The 20,366-nt window shown below is 43.6% G+C and overlaps 1 protein-coding gene across 4 annotated transcripts in view; it reads right to left on the reverse strand.

Moving 5' to 3' along the window:
• The window catches only part of FANCC (FA complementation group C), a 566,530-nt gene that overhangs the window by 484,547 nt on the left and 61,617 nt on the right, over positions 1-20,366 (reverse strand). For 3 of the 4 annotated variants that reach the window (XM_029617560.1, XM_029617551.1, XM_029617542.1), the window contains exon 3: positions 15,397-15,481. The exons of the other annotated variant lie outside the window; for it this stretch is intronic. In XM_029617560.1, the coding sequence (XP_029473420.1) occupies positions 15,397-15,481 (85 nt within the window). The remainder of the gene's footprint in view (positions 1-15,396; positions 15,482-20,366) is intronic. 4 annotated transcript variants of the gene reach the window in all.

The following is a 20,366-nucleotide window of genomic DNA, read 5'->3' on the forward strand; positions in this document are numbered from 1 at the left end:
GCCTTTGACACTGTCAACCATTCATCTCTATTAAAATGTCTGGCAGATATAGGCATTAAAGGAACAGTCTTCAGCTGGTTCAAATCCTTCCTAGCAAATAGACAATTCAAAGTAAAGATTAACAACAAAGAATCACAACCGATCCCTTCCAACCGGGGGGTCCCTCAGGGTTCCTCCCTTTCCCCTACCCTCTTCAACATTTACCTCTTACCTCTATGTCATCTACTTACTAAACTAAACCTAACTCACTATCTCTACGCGGATGACATCCAGATACTCATCCCAATCTCAGAATCCTTACAAAAAACCTTGGCTCACTGGAACAATTGTTTGCAACAGATCAATCATCTTCTCTCCAGCCTTTGCCTCATTCTTAACAACAACAAAACTGAGATCCTAATCATCAATCAAGACATCAACATCAAACTTCTAAACCCAGCTGACCTACTCAACTCATCCACTCCCATATTAAATCACTCACCACATGTTCGAGATCTAGGTATCATGCTAGACAATCAGCTCAATTTTAAAAAATTCATAAGCACAACCACCAAAGACTGTTTTTATAAGTTACAAGTCTTAAAAAAATTGAAGCCTCTTCTTTATTTCAACGATTTTCGGATGGTCCTACAAGCCATTATTCTATCAAAAGTCGACTATTGCAATTCGCTTCTCTTTGGCCTTCCATATTCATCCATCAAACCCCTCCAAATGCTACAGAACTCTGCAGCCAGAATCCTTACCAATACGAATAAAAGAGATCACATCACCCCCATTCTCAAGCTCCTCCACTGGCTGCCTATAAAGCAAAGGATCCTATATAAAGTACTCACCGTAATTCATAAATCCATTCACAATATCTCTCCTCTTCAATTATGTAACCAACTACGCCCTCACTCCTCCTCTAGACCCATCAGAGGAGCATATAAAGGCACACTATGTACCTTCAACAAAATCCTCGCATCATAAACGTGCCATATCTACAGCAGGCCCCATTCAATGGAATGCGCTCCCACCAGACATTCGGCTTGAGTTCTGCCACTCTTCATTCAAAAAAAAACTTAAAACCTGGCTCTTTAGCCAAGCTTTTCCAGGACCATGATCATCATTTTTTCCCCTCCAACCAGCAAGAACATATCTTCTTCACAAACCCCCATTTTCCATACCACTACCTACTTCGGTATCTAATCTCTTGCTGCAGGACACTTGAGACGTTCTCACTTATACGTTATAATTTTTATGCTCAATAAGACCTGTCAACTTAATTGTTTAAGTCTTTTTTTTTTTTTTTTCTCCTTTATCTTTTGGTCATCAATGTTACAACGTTATCATTAAATTTTGAACTTATGTACACTGTTCCAAGTTTCATAACCTTGTTCTATGTAATGCCTTTTGGCAATTTTCATGTTCTGTTTCAATGTAAACCGATGTGATCTTTATTTCATATAGGAACACCGGTATATAAAAATCTAAAAATAAATAAAATAAATATCCCCAAAGGGCTTACACAATCTAAGGATGTGGTTCACTTACAGGCCAATTTTAAATGCCCAGCACGCGCAAATAACATTTTCAGAGCAGCCCTGCCACACGCATATCTCCCGCGAAGTGCTGGATTTTTGAAAAGGAGTGGGTCAGGGGATGGCCGGGACAGCACCATTACCCCCTGACCCAGTGAAGCGCGTGCCAGCTGAGAGCAAGTAAGTTTAAAAACAAAAAAATTTAGATTAGTTAGGGGGGATTATAGGTTGGGACAGAGATGGGAAAAGGGAGGAAGGGTAGTTAGGGGTTTAGGGAAGTTCCCTCCCAGTCCACCTTTATTGGAGCGGACTGGGAGGGAACTGGGGAAGGCCCAATTGCGTTGCCACGTGTTTTAAAGAACATGGCACCCCGCGTGCTGATATGAAATCGGACGCACGTGTGCGCAGGTATCAGAATTTATAACATGCGCGTGACAACACATGTTATAAAATCAGCACGCACATGGTCGCCCACACGTACTTTTGAAAATCTACCCCTAAGGGCTTTTACTGTTGGAGAAAAAAAAGTCTTAATAAATCTGGCCCTAAATTTGTGTCTGAGACCAATGGAGGGTAAATTGACTTGCCCAAACTCACAAGGAGCAGCAGCAGGATTTGAATCCTGGTTTCCTTTGTTTGCAGCCTGCTGCTCTAATCACTAGGCTATCCTACACTTTAAAGTAGTTATGATAATTTTCTTGGGCACTCAATTTCTCAAGGCCTTTGAAGCATTCATGACAGCCTTCATATGTGGTATGTGATTTCCTGGATAGATCAAATAGTTAGGATGCAGGATTTTCTGCACTCAAAGCTTCATTGCTTGGAAGGAAGGTTCCAAGATGGCACAGACACAGTAGCATCGGAAGCCATGGAGAGTATACCTCAGAGATTTCCTGGAATTTTTTTCGTTCTAAATGCCCCATTCTGCCAGGAAAAGGCTGATAGGGAGAAAGCTCACTCTGGGGCTCTCCCGGAGACACCTCGGACTGGCCCTATGGATGCCCACGTCCTTCGTGGGGCTCAAACATCGGGAATAGAGTCGCGGAGGCAGGGAACCACGGAGGAGTAGCTGAGTTCCCTGCTGGACTCAGATACAATGTTGTCCCTGATGGTGAGGGAGGCGCCGACGAACCCAGCCACGCTGAGACCCCCCGGATGAGAACCTGGTTGTGCCGACTGCCGAAGTCACAGACGGAGAAGAAAACCAGGCAGGGAATTCATTCCCAGGAGGAGACAGCATGGACGCTGTGCCTGGGAGGCACATAGAGGTCGCCGGCAGCCCAGACAAAGAAGAATTCAGGTTGAGCACACCTGGCAGGTCTTCAACACCTCAAAAGATAAGTCCTAGATTTACTTTGGTAAAACCACTTCAAATAACACTTGAATCACTTTGGGAGGCTATTGAAGGTCTGGGAAACTTGATTATTAAAAAATTAGAACCAGTAGCTGTAAAATTGGAAGACCATGAAGCCCGATTAAAAATATTGGAAAATACAGCCAAGGTACTAAATCAGCAAACCTCCAAATTAAAGGTATTAGTGAATTCAAATAAGACTAAAAATATGATCTCTTGGTTAAAGATAATATGACTTTATTGCGTAAAATGGAGAATGTTTTGAAAAACAGAAATCTCCACCTGGTGAATTTTCTAAGAGTACCACATATTTTACCCAGAGATATGTTTAACAAATACTTAATGGAAATCTTGAAAGTAAAGCAAGAAATTATTCCACCATTAGTCTGGGCATTCTATGTAACGTTTGGAAGAAAGTGAAGAGAATCTTACTGGAGCAGTACAGCATAATATCCTGGAACCCCCAGAAGACCCAGGGGGAGAAGTAGTCACCGCTTCTGGTTTAAATATTACTGGTTTACTGGAAACATCGGATGAAGCACAAGCAATGCCTGCAACTATGATTGTGACATTTGCTTTTGGAACCGGACAAGGAATGGGTGTTAAAAGACCGGTTAGAACCCTTCATGAAAATGCAAGTCAGAATTTATCCGGATGTATCAAAAACACAGAAGAAAAGAAAATTCTTACTATTTAGGCCCCAGGTCTTGCAGATAGGGGCATTTTTTATGCTCACATTTCCCTGTAAATGTTACATTAAATATAAAGAGAATTCCTTTCTTTTCTATCTTCCCTCTCAAATGACGCAGTTCCTATGCGATATAAGTAAAATAGTTAATTGAAGATCTGCTATATGTTCTCTCCTTGGATATCCTAATATGTCTGAGATTGTCCTCCCTCCTGAATATGTTAAGACCCCAAAGGTTGCTATCGTTTCTTTATTTCTTTAGTGCAAACAAATTGATAAATTAAGGAAACTTTTATTGTGGACTTAAAATGTACAAGTATATACTTTGTGTTGATATGTCCTTTTATTGTAAGAGGATTGTATTCTGATTTAATATTATATACATTTATTCAGAGTCAAGTTGATTCTTGATGTAAATTTTAAAAATTAATAAAGAAAAATTATTAAAAAAAAAAAGTCAGGAGGCAGAACCCTGGTCAAAACACTTCGATAATCTACAATGTTGAAAGGAAAGTCTTTGGTCAGAATGGGATAGGACAGCCATCATGTTAGAATGCAGCAATGCAGTCCAGTCTGTCTGTGATCTTAATAAATTCCTGGAGCTTTAAGTGGCCTAAGACCACTTCATCTTCAGCATTCAATGAACATCACATGTGGAGATTTGTCAAGTGAATGATTTCATACACACACACTCCCCCCTCTCCCCACCTCCCAACAAGACCAATTCAGGTGTCTGCAAAACAGCAATCAACCATGAAGTTTATGCATGCTGTTTAAACATGAGCATAACAGATGCTCATACTGATACTAGCATGAAGATGCCCAGAAGCCAAGTAGAAACTTGGAATGAGATGTGCATCATGGCATCCAGTGCAATCTGTCAAAACCAGCGCATGCAAGCCAAATGGCAATAACGTACTGTGAAACGTTTTGAAAAGTGCTAAATTAAGCTGGGCAAAAATTTCACCATACCTTAAGCACAAGATTTTGTTTTGTTTGCATGATTTTTTTTAATATTTTCCTTTCCAGAAGTTGCAAAAAATTAATCTGGCTAGAGATCTGCTATTTCAAAATTGTGCAAGCAAACTGACTCGCAGATTTTTGCCTGGAACAAATTTGGCTCACAGACCTTTGCCAAAAAAAAAAAACTGAATCAAGAATGACCTTCTAGAATACTCTGAATTAGGCTAAAAACATGATGAACAAATGTTATTGCAGTCTAAATATTATGTTACTGTGTTTAACGTATTTGAAATGTCAGTATTTGAAAAGTTATTTTGTGCTCATTATTCTGCCAAAATGACTTTCTAATGCAAATGCAGAAATACAAAACATGCTGTTTTTGAGAACATGAAAAAAGAGCAATAAACAGCCTGAGCTCTGCAGTCAAATGGAAGTTATAATACCAGTTAAGAACACTTAAAGTCATGAGTTATTAAGCCCCATCCAGTGGATAAGGTTGGAAACGAGGATAATGGAAGGGCTGGAGGGGCGCAGTCCCGGAAGCCCGCGATAATGCGGCGCCGGGCTGGCTCCTCCGGTCGGCAACGCACGGGCTGGGTGAGGGGAGGGGAGGGGAGGGGGCCGGCCCCCTCCACCCACCCTCTGCTCCAGTCTCGTTTAAAAATTATGCATCGGGGCCGCCTCAGGACAGGAAAAATCGGCCAACTAGGTGGGGGTTATAAAAGGGGGCGGCACCTGTCCGCTCCACCCCCTTTGGCTCACGTTGCCGCAGCAATCGGGTCGCTCCCTGCTTCTCCTGCTGTTCCTCCTGGGCCGGTCTTGTGCTAAAAATTCAGCTGCAATTAATTTAAAAAAAAAAAAAAAGAGTTTGTTTTGGATTATAGGCAGAAGCAGATCTCAAGATGCCTGCAGGTGGCAGAGATCAGGCTGGAGCCCCTGCTCCTCCTACTGCTTCCAGCAGAGTTCCTGCGCCGGCCAGGCCTGGAGGGGACCACAGAACAGCTGTGGCGAGACCCCCCCCTTTTGCTGGGGGGCCCCCAGGGATAGGGGAATAGCTGGGTTCTGGGATCTCTTTTGCCTGTAGACTCTTTCGTCGACAGGCAGGCTCCAGCCTCCCTCCCCCACCCCCCATCCTGGTATCCCTGCCTTTACTCCTGTTTCAGGCTCTGGCATGTGTCCCCTGCCCTTGGACATTAGCCTGTTTCAGCAAGCCACAATGTGAACTTTGTCTCTTTACCACTTATGGATACAGTAGGTGATGCAACTGTGAGGAGTAGTGCAATGCCTGGAGTTCAGGGGTTTACTGGGTGGTTAGGGTCGGGTGCAAAAACTTTCCCTGTCTCTCATTCACGCTTTAATGCTAGTTTTGCTTCCCCCTCCTCTGCTGTTTTTTTCTCGGATTCCTAATGTGTCTCATGCGCGCTCTAATGAACCCCGGGTGGGGTCGTTTGCATATGTTAGTCCTGAATTTCAGAGGCATAGCTGGTTTTCTTCGGATGTTTCAGGTGTTCCAGTCATCTCAGATAGCAATGTGCTGTCTGCAACTGTCAGGTCGATACAGTTATGCCGCGTTAGAAAGAGTGCGGCAGTGCCAGGCACACCCTCGTTCCCCGCACGCACTGTTCTCTTCACCTACCGCTCGATACTCTCTTCAAATTGCATGCAAATGCAATTTGCATGCAATACTGTATAGGCGCTAATACAGCGCCTATACAGTATCCTAGGTGCGCTGGTACCTGTCATTTCAAGGAATGGATGTTTCCCCCCCTTCCGAAGAAAGGCGCAGGGCGAAAATTAAAACGGGAATAAAGTGTAAAAAAATGGGGGTAAAACCAAAGGGAGTAAAGTGTAAAAAACCATGGACGACCTCCATATTAACATTGCAGCGTAAGTTGTTTGTATATATATATATATATATATGTATATATGTATAAATACCTGTCACTTTCCGAATCCCCCAGGCGTGCGGTCATCGAGGCGGCGGCGGAAGCCGGCGGGCGCCCGTTCATCCAGGCAGCGGGCGGGTGGGCGCGCGTTGGATCCAGGCGGCGGCGGGAGCCGGCAGGCGGGTGGGCTCAAGGCAGTCACATGCCGTGACGTCAAGCGTCGTGACGTCACGCCTTGAGCGCCGAAATCGCATGGGCATTCATTCACTGCCGGCGAGGGCTCCTGCCGGCGGGGGCCGTGCATTCATCCAGGCAGAGGGAGCCGGCGGCGAAAGCAGCCTCCGGCAGCCCCCGGCGGCTCCCTCTGCCTGGATGAATGCACGCCCACCCGCCCACGGCCTGGATCCAACGCGCGCCCGCCGGCTCCCACCACCGCCTGGATGAACGGGCTCCCACCTCGATGACCGCACGCCTGAGGGATTCGGAAAGTGACAGGTATTTATACATATATACATATATATAAACAACTTACGCTGCAATGTTAATATGGAGGTCGTCCATGGTTTTTTTTACACTTTACTCCCTTTGGTTTTACCCCCATTTTTTATACTTTATTCCCGTTTTAATTTTCGCCCTGTGCCTTTCTTCGGGAGGGGGGGAAACATCCACTTCCTTGAAATGACAGGTACCAGCGCACCTAGGATACTGTATAGGCGCTGTATTAGCGTCTATACAGTAAAATGGGTTGCGCGGGCCTAACGCTTGCCTAACGCTTCGCAGACGCGGCATGCATTTGCATGCAATTTCAAGAGAGTATCGAGCGGTAGGTGAAGAGAACTGTGCGTGAGGGGAACGAGGGTGCGCCTGGCACTGCCGCACTCTTTCTAACGCGGCATAACTGTATCGACCTGTAAGTTTTTATCTGAGGCAATGGAGAGTAAAGTGACTTGTCCAAGGTCACAAGGAGCGACAGCAGGACTCAAACCCTGGTCTCCTGGTTCATAGCCCACTGCTCTAACCACTAGGCTACTCCTCCACTTAGGTTTTTTAGAGGGCAGGCACGGTAAGTGCTCGAGGAGGAAGAGGAGCAAGTTCGATTTCTTGGGTGGGGAACATAAAATTCCAAAAACCATACTTAATTGGGTACAAGCGTGGTTGGTCAGCATGACCCATCACAATACGGTGCCCTGTTGACATACGCTGACACCATCATTGGAGCGCATAAAGATTATGAAGATTGGGCTTGGCTCAACTATGATGAGCGTTTTCAGGATAGAATGGCTGGCATTAAGTCTATAGGTTGGGGTTCACAGGATGTTAGTTTGTGGCTTAAACAAATGACCAATAAGGCTCTACCTGCTGATCCTTCTGCTTCCAGTCAACTCGTTCGTCCAGTGGCTAGGGCCCCTGCCCAGGTCAGCCGGCCCTTTCTTGGGCAAGGTGCCGGAGCAGGACAGGGGAAGTCCGCATCCGGACCAGAAGTATGTTGGCATTTCAATAGATCGGGATGTTTGTTCCCTGACTGTAAATTCAAACATTTATGTTCCATCTGCGCTGTCGATCACCCTGCCACGAAATGCCCCCGCAATCCAGGTGCCGGATCTTCTGCTGCCCCAAAGTAATTTCTCTTTTGACAGAGCGCCTACTCCCACATCAGCGGTGCGAATGGCTTCTTGGTTAAACGTATATCCGAAGCGACAGGCTGCTGCGGTATTACACGAAGGTTTTACTCTTGGTTTTCGTATCTCTGTGACTGGTGTTATAGAAGGTTCTAGTGCTAATTCCATATCTGTCGGTAGAATGGAGTCTGTGTTCTATCTGAAGTTGGTGGAAGAGATCGCTTTGGGCAGGATAGCTGGTCCTTTCGGAATCACCTTTTGCAAGAATCATTATTTCTCCTTTGGCGGTGATTCCTAAGAAGGAGCCTGGTAAATATCGATTAATTCACAACCTGTCTTTCCCTGCGGGTTCCTCCGTCAATGATTTCATCCGCCGCAAAGTCTGCTCCGTACTTTATGCCTCCTTTGATTCGGCTATTCAATTGTTACATCGCTGTGGAGCAGAGGCCTTGATGGCCAAAGTGGACATTGAGTCCGCTTTTTGCCTCCTTCCGGTTTGTCCTGATAGTTTCTTGCTGCTGGGTTTTCAATTCAGGTGTCAGTATTACTTCGACAAGTGTATGCCCATGGGTTGCTCGGTTTCCTGTGCTATTTTGAGCTGCTTAGTTCTTTCATACATTGGGTGAATGAGTGTTCAACAGGTGTGAGAGAAGTGGTGCATTATCTGGATGATTTTCTGTTTGTTGGCCCGGCCTATTCCGATGCATGTGCTCGACTCATGCGTACCTTTTTTGAAGTTGCGGGTCTGTTTGGAATTCCAATTGCCACTAATAAGACTAAGGGCCCGTCCACTACTTTGGTGTTCTTGGGTATTGAATTAGATTCTGTGGCTATGATATCTCAATTACCAGATGCAAAAGTTCAGCAATTGTGTGTGTTGGTCTCTGAGGCGCTTCGTGCTAAGAAACGTATGCTTCACCAAATGCAATCCCTAGTAGGCAGTTTGAATTACGAGCCGGATTCGCGAGGATCTGAGTGTGGAATGCTTTTCTGGAGGACTTTAATGGGGTGTCCGTTTGGCAATCAGAGTCTCTTTCTAATCGCGAACTGGAATTATTTTCGGATGCGGCAGGGGGTGTTGGTTTTGGTATTTATTGTAAGGGGGCATGGTGTGCAGCTCCGTGGCCGGATTACTGGATTGCGGCTGGGGTGACCAGAAACATTAGCTTTTAGAACTGTTCCCAACTGTAGTTACCCCGGTAATATGGGGCGAGCAGTTGCACAACAGAAGGGTCGTATTTTGGTGTGATAATTTAGGCATAGTACAGATTAAAACACATTTTGCGGATAAATTGTTGATAATCGCCAATCTGATGCGCAAATTTGTTTTACGCTGTCTGCAATTAAATACGATGGTTTCTGCTAATATGTTCCTGGAATAGATAACAAAATTACTGACTTTCTCTCTCTCGTTTTAAGTGGGAGAAATTTCGGAAGCTGGCCCCGAATGCAGACTTGGAGGGCGGGGTCTTCCCAGATTTCCTCTGGAGACACGGAGTCCCGAAGTGTGGCAGCTGTTGAAGTAGTCAGTGGCTCCGTCAACCTGGAAGGCGTACCTGTGTAGGTGTTCAAAAGCACTGCGATTTTTGGCAGCTCAGGGTTGGTCTTGGGACCCATTTCGGACGAGCTGCTTTCTAATTACATCACTTCTTCCATGGAGGCGGGCTTGTCTAAGTCTTCAGTAGCCTCCCACATTTCAGGATTGGCCTTCTTTTTCAAAGCTCATGGGTGGGATAATCCTGCAGAAAGCTTTCTGGTGAGGCAATTGACGGGGAGGTCACGTCGCTTACCTAAGCATGAGGACGATAGACTTCCCATTACCCACTCCATGTTACTACAAATGTGGGAGTGCTTGCCGGGAGTTTGTTTCTCTCAGTTTGAATATTGCCTTTTCAGGACTGCCTTTGTCCTTGTCTTTTTCGGGGCATTTTGGTTTAGTGAATTGGTGAATCGTTCCGGAACATGTCAGGAACATAATGGTTTGCAGGCAGAAAATGTTTTCTTTGAGGGCACTAGGCTGAGGCTTAAAATTCATCAGTCCAAGACCGATCAGTCCGGGAGTGGAGCATGGCCAGTCCTCTCTAGTGTCCCTGGACTTGCTACTTGTCCAGTGGCCAATGTACAAGCTTACTTAATGGTGCTACCCCCACGGCGCTATCCCATTTTTCGTGCATGCCTGCTGGTCTCCTTTAATGAAATACCAATTTACTATAGTATTACGTAAGGGACGCACAGCGCTGGGTTGGGGGGGGGGGGGGGGGGAGGATGTTACGGGAGCTATTCTTTTCGTATCAGGGTGGCGACTTCAGCCGTGGATTCTGGCTGGTCCAGCAGCATTTCGTCACATCGGCCATTGGAAGGCAGGGGCATTTGCCACTTATTTAAGATCTGGCAAATGTTAAATGTGCTATGTTATAGTCTGCTTGCTGCGTTAATCTCTCTCTTTTCCAGATTCACGGCAACCTGAGCAGTGGGCGTGGTTAGTCAGCCACGCCTATGTCGATTGGGCGCTTCACTGGGCCAAAAAGAGACCATACGGCCCTCACCTGGGTTTAGAACGACACGGAGTCCGGGTGAAGTGGTTGGGTCAATGTGGAATGAGATGGAACCAGCTACTTCCTCTATTGCGGTCTTCTTTGTCCAGGTGGTCACCTCTGGAGGTTTTGCTCATTCATCTTGGAGGCAATGACCTGGAGGACTGGTTCTCCAGGCAACTGTTGGATGCAATTCAAAAGGATCTGGCTGTGCTGTCGCTGCCAGGGACAATTATGGTGTGGTCGGATTATATTCCAAGGCCTCGTTGTTTGAAGCGAAGGATTTGGGGCCGCAGTAGAATTAAACTGAAAAAACAGGCGAGGGGTCTTGGTTGTCACGGCATTGGGGGGGGGGTCCTAGGTTCATCATACCTGGTCCTGGGACGTTTGTCCCGGCTTATACGGAAAGGATGGTGTTCATCTTTCGGATGTTGGTAAAGATCTCTTCCTTAATTCTATACAGGAGGCCTTGGAATATGCTTTTCACATTGTTTAGGCCAAAGCTTGGTTGTGGGGGGGTGAGAGGGCAGTGTGGATTCGACCACCCTGCCCTCTCCCCGTGGCAGAGTTACCAGAGCCCTTACTCTTTTGGGGGCGGGGTGTAGAGATAGGAATACGCTAGGTGGCGGACTTTCTTGTCTCTCGCTTAGTTTCATGTGACTGGGTTCAGCACATGATGGGGGACCCCTTGCTGGGGGCTGTGGTGGGGGTCCCCGCATATTGGCGGGAGGCCGCTGGAGAGTTGCAGGTTTGGTGGCCTGCGAAGGAGTTGTCTTGCTGGGGCGTGGCAGACGATTCCTGGGGTTGGGGCACTTGTGATGTCATTTTGGCTCTGGTGTCTGTATTTGTTAACAATAAAGTTGCAGCCTTGTTTAACTTCAAAGTTTGTCTGTGATTGTTATTAGTTACTGTTATATATACTGTAAGGAGCTGAAGGGAGGGGCCATTAGTACCAGCTGCTCATATTATAACATTAATAAAGCTGGTGAAAAGTCTCCAGTAGCTGAAGTAATGGAATAATACTGCTTTCTAGAACCAGAAGCTATCAGTTCTAGCTATATTTTCTTCAGAGGTGTGTTACTGCGGATTTTTAGTCAACAAGCCTATTCAAATGGGTCAAGTCCACTCTGGAAATGCCAGATTCCATGACATATACATCACAGCAACTTCTGTTTATATACAACAGGAGAGAAAGGGTATGAGTTGAGCTGGCTGTATTAGCTGTGTCCTGAAAAGAAGGCATAAAAGCTGCTACCACATTAGCTAAAATTCTTTATTTGGCTAGGCAATTAAGTTATTGTCTAGGGCTTGATAGATATCTGTTCTAGTCCTGGCTCACAAACCATTCCTCAAAACAGCAGTAAACAGAAGACAGACAAAGGCACCCATTCAGTTCCCTGTATTTAGCTACCTCAAATATATCTCCATTGTGAAGGAAGAAAACAAAGGTAGAGCCCCTGGAAAAAAAAAAAAACACTAGAGGAATGTGTAGAGAACAAAAGAAAAAGATTAAGACACTAAAAAAAAAAGTTCCCCTGCCAAGATGTCTGCCTCACTTGAATTAGTTGTCAAGCAGAATCTAATAACTAGTAGCGTTTCAATGCACTCTGTTGGTGATGTCTGCATAAAAAAATGCAAGTTCTGTTAGTGAACTTCTGCATTTTTTACCATCTGACCAGAGACGTTAATATCGCTTTAAACCACTTTTCTTCAATAAACGTCTAACAAGCCTGTGGGACTTCTCAGGCACCCTGCTGGCTAACATCTCAGTAGAGAAACCTTTTTATTATAAGTCCATTTCAAACTGCAGAGATTTTTAATACATGTTTTTATATCTTAAATTTAAAAATGGATTAAAGAGCTAGGCTAAATACCACTCATTTTAATTTCTATGCTTTCTGATTCCACTACATTTTCTTTACGTGCTTTCAATATGGGAAATTAGTATTTGCATGTCAGTACACAGTAATCAGAAACAATTCCATCCTTTTCAGTAGCGTCACTGTACTGTGACTAAATAATGACCGATTCCCTTCCTTGCCTCACCACCACTACAAAACTGGGAACAGAACCAAAAAGCAAACAGAGCTGCTCATATCCCTCCTCCCCCCCAAAAAATTATAAAGTTGTAAAGCAGTAGCCACAGCTTGGGCACTGAAAATTCATCCCTGCCAAAATAAATAAGTAATCTGAAAAGTGTGCATGTATATGGTTGTATATGAATTTCTGTAAGGGCAGAACTGTACAAAATCAGAGCAGGGTGCCGAAACTGATGCTTTGCCAGTACCTGTCCAACAAAACATGCACACTAGACCTACCTAGTGCTCAACAACCTTTGACAGCCATTTTGGAGTGGGGGACAAATCAAAAAGGTAAAACTTGTTTCTAAATTAAGGAAAAGCCAAAAAAAAATAAACCTACTAAATAGAGATTACAGTGGAGTCTTTAAATAAAAACAAAGTAAAAATTAGACCTGCAGCTGTGTGAGGGTTTTTTTTTTCTTTTTTTTTTTTCTTTGTTTTTAAGGAGACAGCAGCTACAGAAATTCACAAGTCCCATGCTTTGAAATGTTATAGTATGCTGGCTTAAAACACAGATTTCTGCAGGTGAGAGAGTGCCGCTTTGCTTACTGCGTGCCCTAAATGCACTGTAAAGAACAAAGTGAAAAGTTGAGTCACTAGTTATCCAAAAAGCTGCTGTCACGTCTCAATGGTGCCTTAATATATATTAGGAACATGTCATTCATTATGAAAGTACTTATTAGTTTGAATGAGTTTATTCATCTGTCCAGTCACTTATCTGCTGCGCTCTGCTTCAACGGATTTGCATACATTTTTAAGACAAAATATTGGTAAAATTTGAAATCAAAATACTATTCATTTTCAGATAACGTATCTAAAATGAATATTTACCTATTTTTTGTATATTGAGAGTAACGCATATTATGGTCCTTGTAATTCTCACTGCTCCTCCAGCCTGCTTACACTTTGCTGATGTTACAACACTATCACTTCCCACTCAAGAGATCCTGCCCACACTAAATACTGCCCTGTAGAGCCTACTGAAGGATCAATAAAAATATCAAAATACAAGCAACTAGCATATACCTACTTTTTTTTTTTAACTTTGTATTGAACAAAGAATATTGGATACAGTTTTATCATACATTCATAGCACGTGTGCCAGAGTGATCAGTTCTTACACAGTTCACAATTAAAAAGCAGGGAGGCAGAAAACAACTGGATAATGACCAACACTGAATCTAAATACATAAGACTTGCCATACTGGGTCAGATCAAAGGTCCATCAAGCCCAGTATCCTGTTTGCAACTATGGCCAATACAGGTCACAAGTACCTGACAGGATCCCAAGGGGTAGATAATTCCATGCAACATGTGATATTGTATTAACAAAAACTGAAGACCACAGGATTCAGTGTGTTATATAACATGACAGGCAGTGCACATATTACATGAGCTGTGAATCCCACCACCCAAAACATTGCAAGGCATAGCTTACTGGTGTTTGGTGGCGCAGTGATGTAAACAAGTTACCAATTCCTCCTTTTGAAACATTTTAACATAGTAACTTCTAAATTGCAAATTTGAATTCTGACCTGAAGAGAGAGTTTTAGCTCTCAAAAGCTAGTCAAAAAATGGATTGTTAGTCCAATATAAAGGTCTCGCCTTATACACATTTTTACATTTTAACTTTTATTTTTGTGTATTTAAGAGGACTAGCACTGCAATCACACTTTATCCAAGATGTAAGATATTGTATACAACCGTACAAGAGAAAAAAATGAGAAAACTCACTGAAAAGTAAAAGTAATGTCATGTTTTGCTCATTCGAATTCTGACCTGAAGAAGAGAGTTTTAGCTCTCAAAAGCCAGTCAAGAAATGTATTGTTAGTCTAATACACTATAAATATACATACATATCAGGTGATAACTTTTATATTTGCAGGTTTTATTTCTGTGCATTCTAGTGGACTAAGATGGCAACCACGTTACAATAACTTCTGTTATTATTCAAAGAATACAGATAGTGGCTCAGGAAACCAAGAGCAGTATTTAAAGTAAGCAGATTTGGCAAGAGGGTAGGGAACGAGATTTCAGATGCAAACATCTAGAGCATCTACAGTAGTGTAATTAACAGCTGCTAATGTGAAATCCCCCCCCATGCTTTCTCCACATCCCACCATCCAATCAGGAATATCATATCTGCTCTACTTTATGTTAAAGGTATTATCCTGAGGCTATACCATGTGACTAGTGTTTTGGGATATATTTGCACGGAAAGTGATATTCAAAATACAAATGGCTTGCAATGTAATATACTTGACAAATATGCACTGGAGAAAGTAAAAAAAAAAAAAAAAAAAAAAAGGCGAGAGAGGACAGGGAGTCTTCAAACAAAATTTTATTGGAATGCAAAAGAAAGCAAGAAACCAGTCAGTTGTTGCAGCTAGAGAGCGTATAGGGTTAAATTAGAAGGCTGAAGCTCTGGGTACAAAGACATGGGAGGTTAGCAACTCAATTGACTCGGTATTGGTCTCCAAACTTGGGAAAAAGTGGTCCTACACAGAAGATACATGAAGAGAAAGCAACTCAGTTGTGTAAGAGAGATGACACGATTCAAAGTGAGGCGTGTGGGGGTGAGAGAAGGGCAGTGAAAGGGGGAACAAGGAATCTCAACAATGCTGCGTTTATTTAATGAAAACCAAGGTTTATTTCCAAAGTCTCATATAACGTCAAGTCAAAAAAAGAAAGAAAGGAAGGAAAGAAAAGAAAGGCAGTAGCTGCTGAGGGAAGTTGGTCTGAAATGCTTACCATGGGCGACAACAAAGGGATTCCAGCAAAGTCTCCCCACTAATTGCCCAATTAAAGGGAAGCGTTGGATGGCAGCAGTGAAGCTCTGTGATGAAAGAAAACATAAAAAGATAAGTCAGACAATAGAAGAACGAGAGAATGCAAAACCTACATTCCAAAAATAGCTACTATGACCAGCTTCGTTAAAGAGCTAGAGAAATGTGACCTGCAGTAAAAAAAAAAAAAAAAAATTAAGAACTATTTTGCTGAAGTGAATGAAGGGGGAAGGGAAAAGATTACAATTTAGAATATAAACACATACTGAGTCACAGCAAATTCCACCAAGCCCAGCATCCTGTCTCTGACAGGGGCCATTCAGGGTCCCAAGTACTCAGACGTGAAAAGGTAGACCTATGTCTTCTTGCTCACTCCCTGGGATAGCAGCACCTTTCTGTACTCTACCTGGCTCATAATGCGCTGTGGACTTTGCCTCTTTTACACCCTACTCTGCTAGTCACTTTGACCATGTCCCCTTGTTTTAGTATTTGAAGAGGTACACAGCCATCCTTTAGTTACCCGTTCCACCCCACTCATGATTTTATGCAATTTTATCATGTCCCCCTTCTCTGCCGTCTCCTTTCCAAGCTGAAGAGCCCTACCCTGCATAGCCTCACCATAGGCGACATTTTCCATTCCCTGTATCAAAGCCAGTTACAACTCACTTTCCCCTCAGGTAATATTTAACTATGTTGCCATGGTCGTGTCCCCCCCACCCCCCCCCCATGTTTGGTAGTCAAGAAAGTGCGCATTATTCTCCCTGACAAAATAACGCAAGAGGTTTCCTGATAGTGAAATAAAGTAACAGTACACATCTTACAATATTTGACTGTGGCGCCTTAGGTGTCCACCTTGATCGCCTGTCTAAACCTGAACTCTCTCTTACCTTGCTATCCCATGGAATTCATAAAGGAAAACTATGGTAGCTCGCATATAAAAAATAAGAATCTCTGCATTTATTGCTCTACCATGGATGAACCAATCATCATCATAAATAGCCCCAACCTGACATTTACCAGGCACCAACTTAAGTAAAATGAGAACGTCCGTAAAGAGAAAGCAGCTTACCAATAATAAAAAAAAAAGTTATTAGTCCTGGGCTTTTAATAAAACCGTGTATAATCAGCTGATTTTTTTTTCCCCCTTTCCTAGCCTTACTCTTTAATAAATGGAAGCTTTTAAAATCTGCACTTGGCTGAGATAATGTACAGGCAGCAGAAACAAGAGCAGCCGCCCACTGTTGCTGTAAATGCCACAGATTTGTCTCACATTTGGCCTGAAGCAGAACCCGCTCGGTAAACAGCCACAGAAAGTCCAAGGACAATCCCAACTTCACAACCTAATCCCAGATACCAACATCAAAATTAACACCCATTAGTAACTGTACACAAAAAACGTCTCTTTCACATTTGGGGGCCGATACAATAAAAACGCGCCTAAAAACGGGCGTCCATTTTTACAAACTCACGCTGCCGCTTCCCTTGAGCGCCCGGGTTCAGTATTCAAATTATATTAAAATGAAAAAGGCGCCAAAAAGGGCACGTATTGGAAAAAAGTGTGTCTGTAGCACTTCACAGCTTACTGCATCGGGCATCCACATTGTGCATAAGTTAGGGATGCGCATCCATACGGTCAATGGAATATAGGAATGTATATGAAAAATTATTATTTTGAAATTCAAAGGTGCACCCTCCACGTGATGACAGAAGCCTGTAAGATATATAAAGGCTGCTGGGAAGCAAACTGTCCTTTTGTGCTCAGTCCAGACTGGTACTGTGCTCTGTGCTAACTGGTGTAGCCTGGTGCTGAGCATCCTGGTGTTATACATTGCTGAATTTTCCACTACTAAGGTAATTGCTTATTTAATATTTGTTCTTGTTGCCATCTGTTCTGCTTTATAACTGTTTATTTTTATATTTGTTGTTTGCTGGGTTTGTAAATTGTTAAGTTTGCACTACTTGCAATTGCCTTTTCTTTCACAATTTTATTTCATTTAATGGTTACTGGTGTTTATTTTGTTCTAGTTTGTTTTATTTTCATTTGCTGGGTTCACATTGCCTTTTCTATCACAGTTGTATTTGGGGTTTACTAATTTTGTTCTAGATTTCTTTGACCGCATAATTTTGGTGTTTTCTGTTTCTCCCCTGTCCAAGTAACTGCTTGTATTTCTCTCTGTTCATGTTGCCATGTGGATAAACTCATTCTGAGTACTACCATGCTGGTTGATTATCCACTCCACTTTTTTGGGGAATTATTTGTGGCAATTTTTTTTTTTTTGTTAGTGGCAATTTTTTTTTTTTTTAATAGCAGTTTGCTTATTCTCTAGGTTGGTTTTCAACAAAAATTCTAACAGAGGTATGTAATGGATTTTTTTCCAGTTCACACAAGCTTTTCCAGGTGCAGAAATGGAGAACATGGTTGACAATGACAATGGTACAGGAAAGGAAATGGCAGAGAAGGTGCAGAAAGAGCAAAATAAAAGAGCTGGTGGAAAAAGGAAGATGGCAGCGGTGTAGAGAGGTGGATGGGGCAGGAGGAACAGGTAGGGCCCAGTGTTCTTGATGCGCCCCAGAAGCCAGGGCATATCTGCTTCTCAGATGCTGAGAAGGAGCTGCGTGCCGGTGCATGTGTAAGCATTATATAGTGCTGTTTTCTTGACGAAAAAGTGGAGGATTTGATCAATGATTGCCGTCAATGTCAGCAGCCTTGCAGTGAAGATACGCACAGTGAAGCAGGTACAGCACCGCTGACACAACACCCTCAAGGAGGTGAAGGAGAAGGCAAGGAAAATACAAGCATCACAGAGCAAGACTGGGGGAGGTCCTCCATGCTATCTAGTTTTGACCCTCCTAGAGGAGTTGATCTTCTCCACTCTGGCCCTGAGCCGTTTGGATGGGGTAGATTCACCCAATGGATGCGATACCGAAAGGAGGCAAGTTATGTTTTAGAAAAGGCTACTGTTCTTGCATTAAATGTTTTTCTTTTGGGGGCTGTGGTGGTTAACAGCTGACTTATAAGTGATTACCTTCAACTTGTGTTCCTCTGTCCTTTCTGTAGGTCAAAGAAACGAAATGGAGACAGATTCACAGACTGTGAATGATGGTATGGAAGGAGAGCAACAGACTCCTTCCACGCCAGAGCTCTTATTTGCCATGGACAGTCAAATCTTCCCCCTTCTGGAAACTGGGGATATAGAGGAGAGCCAGCCCGATGACCCTTGCACTATAATTTTATTTATTTTTACTTAAAATTATAGTCCACCTCTACTAATACAGTCATGCTAGGCAAGTCACAAAAAACATTGAGAAATTACTCTTACCTGATAATTTCCTTTTCTTTAGGACAGACAGATGAATCCAGAACCAGTGGGTTATGCACCTCTACCAGCAAATGGAGACAGAGCAAAGCTGACATCACAGTATATTATATATACATACACACCTGCAGTGACATCAGCCTGCCGTATTCTCTTCAAAAGCTAACTGTGGACAGACTAACAAAAACTTGATTAATAACAGATAACCATTCCAGTACTCAGCCAACAAAAAACACTGATCTCAGCAAATAATGCAATACTACTAGTGTGGGAACTGGATTAACACTTACCAGTAACCCCTGGAACATGTAGCCACACAGGAGGACCATAGCACAATCATTAAGCAGCCAAGGGCAGGAAGCTGGATTAATCTGTCTGTCCTAAAGAAAAGGAAATTATCAGGTAAGTAGTAATTTCTCATTCTTAGCATCCAAACAGATGAAACCAGAACCAGAGGGATGTACCCAAGCTAATCCCAAATAGGGTGGGAGGCTGTCCGCGGTCCAGTCAAAATCCGCACGTGCAAAGGCTGCGCCCTCCTGGGCCTGCACATCCAGACGATAATATCTGAAAAGGTAAGGAGGACCACGTCTCAACTCGGCAAATGTCTTGGGAGACAACAATCTAACTTCCACCAATGACTCTGCCTGAGCCCTAGTGGGAATGAGCCCTAACCTGATAAGGCTACGGCTGTTCAGCAACCTTAATCCAGCAAGCTATTGTAGCCCGCGAAGCCGGCTCATCCTGTTCACTTCCACCATGGAGGACAAACAGGCGATCCATCTTCCTGAGAGGTCTAGAAGCCTCCAGATACCTCACAATATGTCTCTTAACATCCAAGGGTCTCAACAGGCAATATTCCTCTGCATCTCTCTCCCCATCCAGAGATGGCAGGGAAATGGATTGATTCAAGTGAAAATCCAAGACCACTTTTGGTAAAAAGGAAGGAACAGTTCGCAGCTGTATCACCCCTGCAGTTACTCGAAGGAACAGCTCCTGGCAAGACAAGGCCTGCAGCTCGGATATTCTACACACAGAACAAATCGCCACAAGAAACACAGTTTTCAAGATCAGTAATCACAAAAAAAGATTACGCATAGGTCAAAACGCTAATAGATTCAAAATCAGATTAAGACTCCACAAGGGCACTGGTCACCGCAAGGGAGAACGAAAATGTTTCACTCAAGAAATGGGCCACATCTGAATGAACTGACAAGGGACTACCATTCCACCTGACCCTGAAACAGGCAAGAGCCGCTACCTGTACCTTTAAGGAATTAAGGGCCAACCCTTTATTCAATCCATCCTGCAAAGCTTCCAAAATGAACGGGATCTTAACCAAAGAGGAAGAGCCCCTCGATCTTCACACCAAGCTTCAAACATTCGCCAAACCTGCACATAGGCTAAGGAAGTGGAGAACTTTCTCGCTCATAGCAAGGTTGCAATCACCGCAGTAGAATATCCACACTTCAGCAACCGAGCCCGCTCAAGGGCCGTACCAAAGACAAAATCAAGTCGGATCTTCATGAAGAACAGGCCCCTGTCGCAACAGATCCCTGTGCACTGGAAACCGGATGGGGGAGTCTACCAGAGACCTTTGCAGTGCCACATACCATGG

This window comes from Rhinatrema bivittatum, chromosome 1 (assembly GCF_901001135.1).
Source record: "Rhinatrema bivittatum chromosome 1, aRhiBiv1.1, whole genome shotgun sequence".
NCBI lineage: Eukaryota > Metazoa > Chordata > Amphibia > Gymnophiona > Rhinatrematidae > Rhinatrema > Rhinatrema bivittatum.